This window comes from Nyctibius grandis, chromosome 11 (assembly GCF_013368605.1).
Source record: "Nyctibius grandis isolate bNycGra1 chromosome 11, bNycGra1.pri, whole genome shotgun sequence".
In the NCBI taxonomy this organism is placed as follows: Eukaryota; Metazoa; Chordata; class Aves; order Nyctibiiformes; family Nyctibiidae; genus Nyctibius; species Nyctibius grandis.
In genome coordinates, this window is record NC_090668.1 from 3967779 (window position 1) to 3973010 (window position 5232).

The 5232-nt window shown below is 49.4% G+C and overlaps 1 protein-coding gene across 1 annotated transcript; it reads right to left on the reverse strand.

Moving 5' to 3' along the window:
- Positions 1-4022: 4022 nt before the first annotated feature.
- Positions 4023-4961, reverse strand: LOC137668913 (olfactory receptor 5V1-like). Its single transcript, XM_068410727.1, has one exon. The coding sequence runs from the start codon at positions 4959-4961 to the stop codon at positions 4023-4025; it is 939 nt and encodes a 312-aa protein (XP_068266828.1).
- Positions 4962-5232: the final 271 nt, after the last annotated feature.

Genomic DNA, 5232 nt, shown 5'->3' on the forward strand with positions numbered 1-5232 from the left:
TTGTCAAATGAGATCCTAAGAAAAAGCAGGAAGCCATAAACAAATTATACAGAGAAAGAAACCTGATAGGTAAACATAATGAGGACAAAACCACAAATGAAACCTTGGCAGTCACACTAATTGATGGGCTATCAAGAAATTGCAGGTAAACATGGAGTTTGCAACCAATAAGGATTCAAACCCGAGGCTCCAGGATGTTGGAGGTGGTTGGTGGGACTGCACAAACTGAAGAGAGAATGTGCAGGGGAAGTGAACTGAGGAGGAACAAAGGAGGAATAGACAGAAATGGGTGTAAATCGTAGAATCATAGAATCATAGAATGGTTTCAGTTGGAAGGGACCTTAAAGATCATCTAGTTCCAATCCCCCTGCCATGGGCTGGGGCACCTTTCCACTAGACAAGGTTGCTCAAAGCCCCATCCAACCTGGCCTTAAACATTACGAGAGAGGGCATCCACAGCTTCTCTGGGAAACCTGGGCCAGTGTCTCACCACCCTCACAGTAAAGAATTTCTTCCTAATATCTCATCTAAATCTACCTTCTTTCAGTTTAAAACCGTTCCCCCTCATCCTATCACTACATGCCCTTGTAAAAAGTTCCTCTCCTGATTTTCTGTAGCTCCTTCAGGTACTGGAAGGCTGCTATAAGGTCCCCCCAGAGCCTTCTCCAAGCTGAAGAGCCCCAACTCTCTCAGCCTGACTTCATAGGAGAGGTGCTCCAGCCCTCTGATCACCTTCGTGGCCCTCCTCTGGACTCCCTCCAACAGCTCCATGTCCTTCTTATGTTGGGGGCCCCAGAGCTGGATGCAGTACTCCAGGTGGGGTGTCACAAGAACGGAGTAGAGGGGCAGAATCACCTCCCTAGACCTGCTGGCCATGCTTCTTTTGATGCAGCCCAGGATACAATTGGCCTTCTGGGTTGCAAGCGCACGTTGCCGGCTCATGTTGAGCTTCTCGTCAACCATCACCCCCAAGTCCTTCTCAGGGCTGCTCTCAATCCATTCTCTGCCCAGTCTGTATTTGTGCTTGGGATTGCCCCAATCCACATGCAGGAGCTTGCACTTGGCCTTGTTGAACTTCATGCAGTTCACACAGACCCAGCTCTCCAGCCTGTCCAGGTCCCTCTGGATGGCATCCCTTCCCTCCAGCATGTCGACCGCACCGCATAGCTTGGTGTCGTCGGCAAACTTGCTGAGGGTGCACTCAATCCCACTGTCCATGTCTCCGACAAATATGTTAAACAAACAGGACCAGTCCCAATACCGACCTCTGAGGAATGCCACTTGTCACTGGTGTCCACTTGGACATTGAGCCATTGACCATAACTCTTTAACTGCAACCATCCAGCCAATTCCTTATCCACCGAGTGGTCCATCCGTCAAGTCCATGTCTCTCCAATTTAGAGACAAGGGTGTCATGTGGGACAGTGTCAAATGCTTTCCACAAGTCCAGGTAGATGACATTGCTCGCTCTTCCCCTATCCACCAGTGCTGTAACCCCCTTATAGAAAGTCACCAAATTTGTCAGGCACAATTTGCCCTTGGTGAAGCCATGTTGGCTGTCACCAATCACCTCTTTGATTTCCATGTGCCTCAGTATAGTTTCCAAGAGGATCTGCTCCATGATCTTGTCAGGCACTGAGGTGAGACCGGCTGGCCTGTAGTTCCCTGGGTCTTCCTTTTTTCCCTTCTTGAAGATGGGGGTTATGTTTCCCCTTTTCCAGTCAGTTCGAACTTCACCAGACTGCCACGACTTCTCAAAAATGATGGATAGTGGCTTAGCAACCTCATCCGCCAGTTCCCTCAGGACCCATGGATGCACCTCATCAGGTCCCATGGACTTGTGCACCTTCAGGTTCCTTAGATGGTCTCGAACCTCGTCTCCTACAGTGGGCAGTTCTTCATCCTTCCAGTCCCTGCCTCTGCCTTCTGCGACTTGGATGGCGAGGCTAGAGCACTTGCCAGTGAAGACTGAGGCAAAAATGTCATTGAGTACCTCAGCCTTCTCCTTATCCCAGGTAACCAGGTCTCCCGTTTCCTTCCAGAGATGACCCACATTTTCCCTAGTCTTCCTTTTATCACTGGCATACCTATAGAAGCTTTTCTTGTTGCCCTTGTCATCCCTGGCCATATTTAATTCTATCAGGGCTTTAGCTTTGCTAGCCTGGTCCCTGGCTTCTTGGACAACTTCCCTGTATTACTCCCAGGCTACCTGCCCTTGCTTCCACCCTCTGTAGGCTTCCTTCTTGTGCCTGAGTTTATCCAGGAGCTCCTTGTTCATCCATGCAGGCCTCCTGGCCTTTTTGCCTGCCTTCCTCTTTGTCAGGATGCATTGCTTCTGTGTTTGGAGGAGGTGGGCCTTGAATATTTAACAGTTTTCTTGGGCCCCTCTTCCCTCCAGGGCTTTATCCCAAGGGACTCTCCTAAGCAGGTCCCTGAAGAGGCCAAAGTCTGCTCTCCTGAATACCAGGGTGGTGTGATGACTGCACGCCCTCTTTGCTGCCCTGTGGATCTTGACCTCCACCATTTCATGGTCGCTGCAGCCAAAGCTGACCTTGATCTTCACATCCCCAACCAGCCCCTCTTGGTTGGTGAGAACAAGGTCCAGCATGGCACCTCTCCTCATTGACTCCTCTATCACTTGGAGAAGGAAGTTGTCATCCACGCATTCCAGGAACCTCCTGGATTGCTTGTGCCTTGCTGTGTTGTCCTTCCAACAGATATGGGGGTGGTTGAAGTCCCCCATGAGGTCCAGGGCTCGTGAACATGAGGCTACATCTATCTGTCTGTGGAGGGCCTCATCTACTCGGTCTTCCTGGTCAGGTGGCCTGTGGCAGACACCCACTGTAATGTCAGCTTATAATGCACCATAAAATGGGGCAGCTGTGTGTAGAACGGAATGAATCAGTACACTTGTGTGAGCAAGCCCTCTGCCTGATCACCACAGTATGCCTTATTTTCTTATTAGATCTCTTCTTAACTATCTTTCTGTGTAATCTCACATTCTGTCCTGTGTGTGGGAGTGCTGCAAGGACTAAGTACCACCTACTGAGGGAACCAGCATGACTGGACAGAGTGTCAGCTACTGGCATTAGACCAAGGATGTGGGCAGAGTTACTGGTGTGAGTAGGGGTCTTGGCTACCAGCCGCTGGGGTGGGAACAGTGTGTGTCCCAAAAACCAGCTACTGGGGGTGATTGAGGTGAGGGAGGGACTTCATGCTGGTGGCTGGAGCAGGACTGAGGGTCACAGCCCGTCTGGTGCTAGCTGCTGGGGGGTGAGTGTCTTTATCTTCCCCACACTGGGTGTGTATGGGTTTGCATGTGTACTCACCCCCTTCAAGCTGGACTGTCTGGTGAGTAGAAGGACCAGGATCCTTGCAGGGGTATCAGGTGAACAGAGGGTCCATGCTGGTACTCAGGAGGACCTGTGAGTGTGGAGTGCCTCTGGGATCAGTGTGTGAGTATTGCATGTTTGCAGCGAGCATCAAGTCAGACCAGTCAGCAAGTAGGGGACCCATGGGGCAGGTAAGAGGGCTAGGGCAGGGGTACCAGGCAGCAGACAGGCCCTGCTGGTGCTCAGGGAACCGGTGAATGTGAATATGTTTGTGAACTTAGAGAGTATTGTGTGTGTGTGTGCCTGCACCAGTCTCTGCGAGCCCCAGAGGAGGAGGGGACATGTGCTTGTGTGTTATGTGAGTCCGGTATGTAGGTGCTGCTGAAGGCAGCGCTGTGTCTGTGGGAGCCTGTGGACCGGCCACGTCAGTGTCCTTTGGGATATGTGATCAGCTTCAGGTTGAACCTGCAGATGGGAAAGTGGCATCCACAACCCTCAGCCTGGGCAGAGACCCCCGGTCCCCAGGCCACCAGACTGGTCTCCAGCAGCCAGGCAGGAGGGAGTCTTGGGTCCAAAGCTGTGGCAGGTGACAGCCACTCTTGACATCCTTTAACATATAGGACAGGTTGCTTTTTTTAATAGCTCCATATTTTAAAATGCATTTATTTGAAAAGTACAGCTTAGAGGTAGTTACACTCTTTGCGAAGCTTGAATTTTCCCTAACATTCTGCCCAAAGCTGTTTTCACATCATTATTTTTCAGGCTGTAGATGATGGGATTTAGCATGGGGGTTAAAATGCTGTATTGGATGGAAAACAGTTGATCTAGAAAGAATGATGAGACTGAACTGGGTTTTGTGTACTGGAACAGAGCAGTTGTGTACAGCAAAACCACTACGATGAGGTGGGAGCTGCAAGTGGAGAAAGCTTTGTGCCTCCCCTTTGCAGACTGTATCTTCAGGACAGTAGAGATGATATAGATATAGGAGATGAGAGTGAGCAGAAAGGAGCTTGACCCAAAGATCACAGCAGAGGAGAGAAGAACAAGTTTATTGAGGAAGGTGCTACCGCAAGCTGCATTTAAGAGAGGGGGCAACTCACAGCTGAAATGCTTAATTTCTGTGTGCTTGCAGAATTGCACATTTAGCATAGGCAGTGTGTTTATAATGGAGTGTAAGATCCCCATCACCCATGCACCCCCCACCAGCAGGCTACAGACAAGTTTGTTCATAACCTCTTGGTATTGTAGGGGTTTACAGATGGCAATGTATCGATCATATGCCATTGCTGAGAGCATGAAAATTTCACTACCAGCTGAGAAAAGGATTAAGGACATCTGGATAATACAGGCACTGAATTCAATGGTTTTCTGCTTCACTAGGAAATACACCAGCCTATAAGGAACAACGGTGGTGGCATAACAGATGTCCATGAGGGCTAAGTGAAAAAGGAAGAAGTACATAGGGGAGTGAAGGTGAGGATCAGTACTTATCACAATCATGATCACCATATTTCCAGACAGAGTGATGAAATAAATAACTGAAAACACAAAGAAGAGGAGGCTTTGAAGGTGTGGGTCACTGGTAAGTCCCAAGAGAACAAACTCACTTGCACTTGTTTGGTTTTCCATTCACAGTATGTTACCTGTAAGAGGAGGAGAAAAACATCATGTCAGCAAGTGGAATCAGGACATATTAAAGTTGCAGTAGCTGACTCCCAGGTAACAGAGACTGGCAAAGAACCAACCTTGTACAGTATTCAATGTCAGGAGCAGGGAGAGGGATGCAGTCCATTTCAGTCCTAGATGAGAAGCAGGGTTTCCAACAAAGGTATGGAGACAGGGTTAGATGTGAGTTGTCCTCCCAATGAGCCCAACAGGCATTTCCTCCTCCTTCATGTCC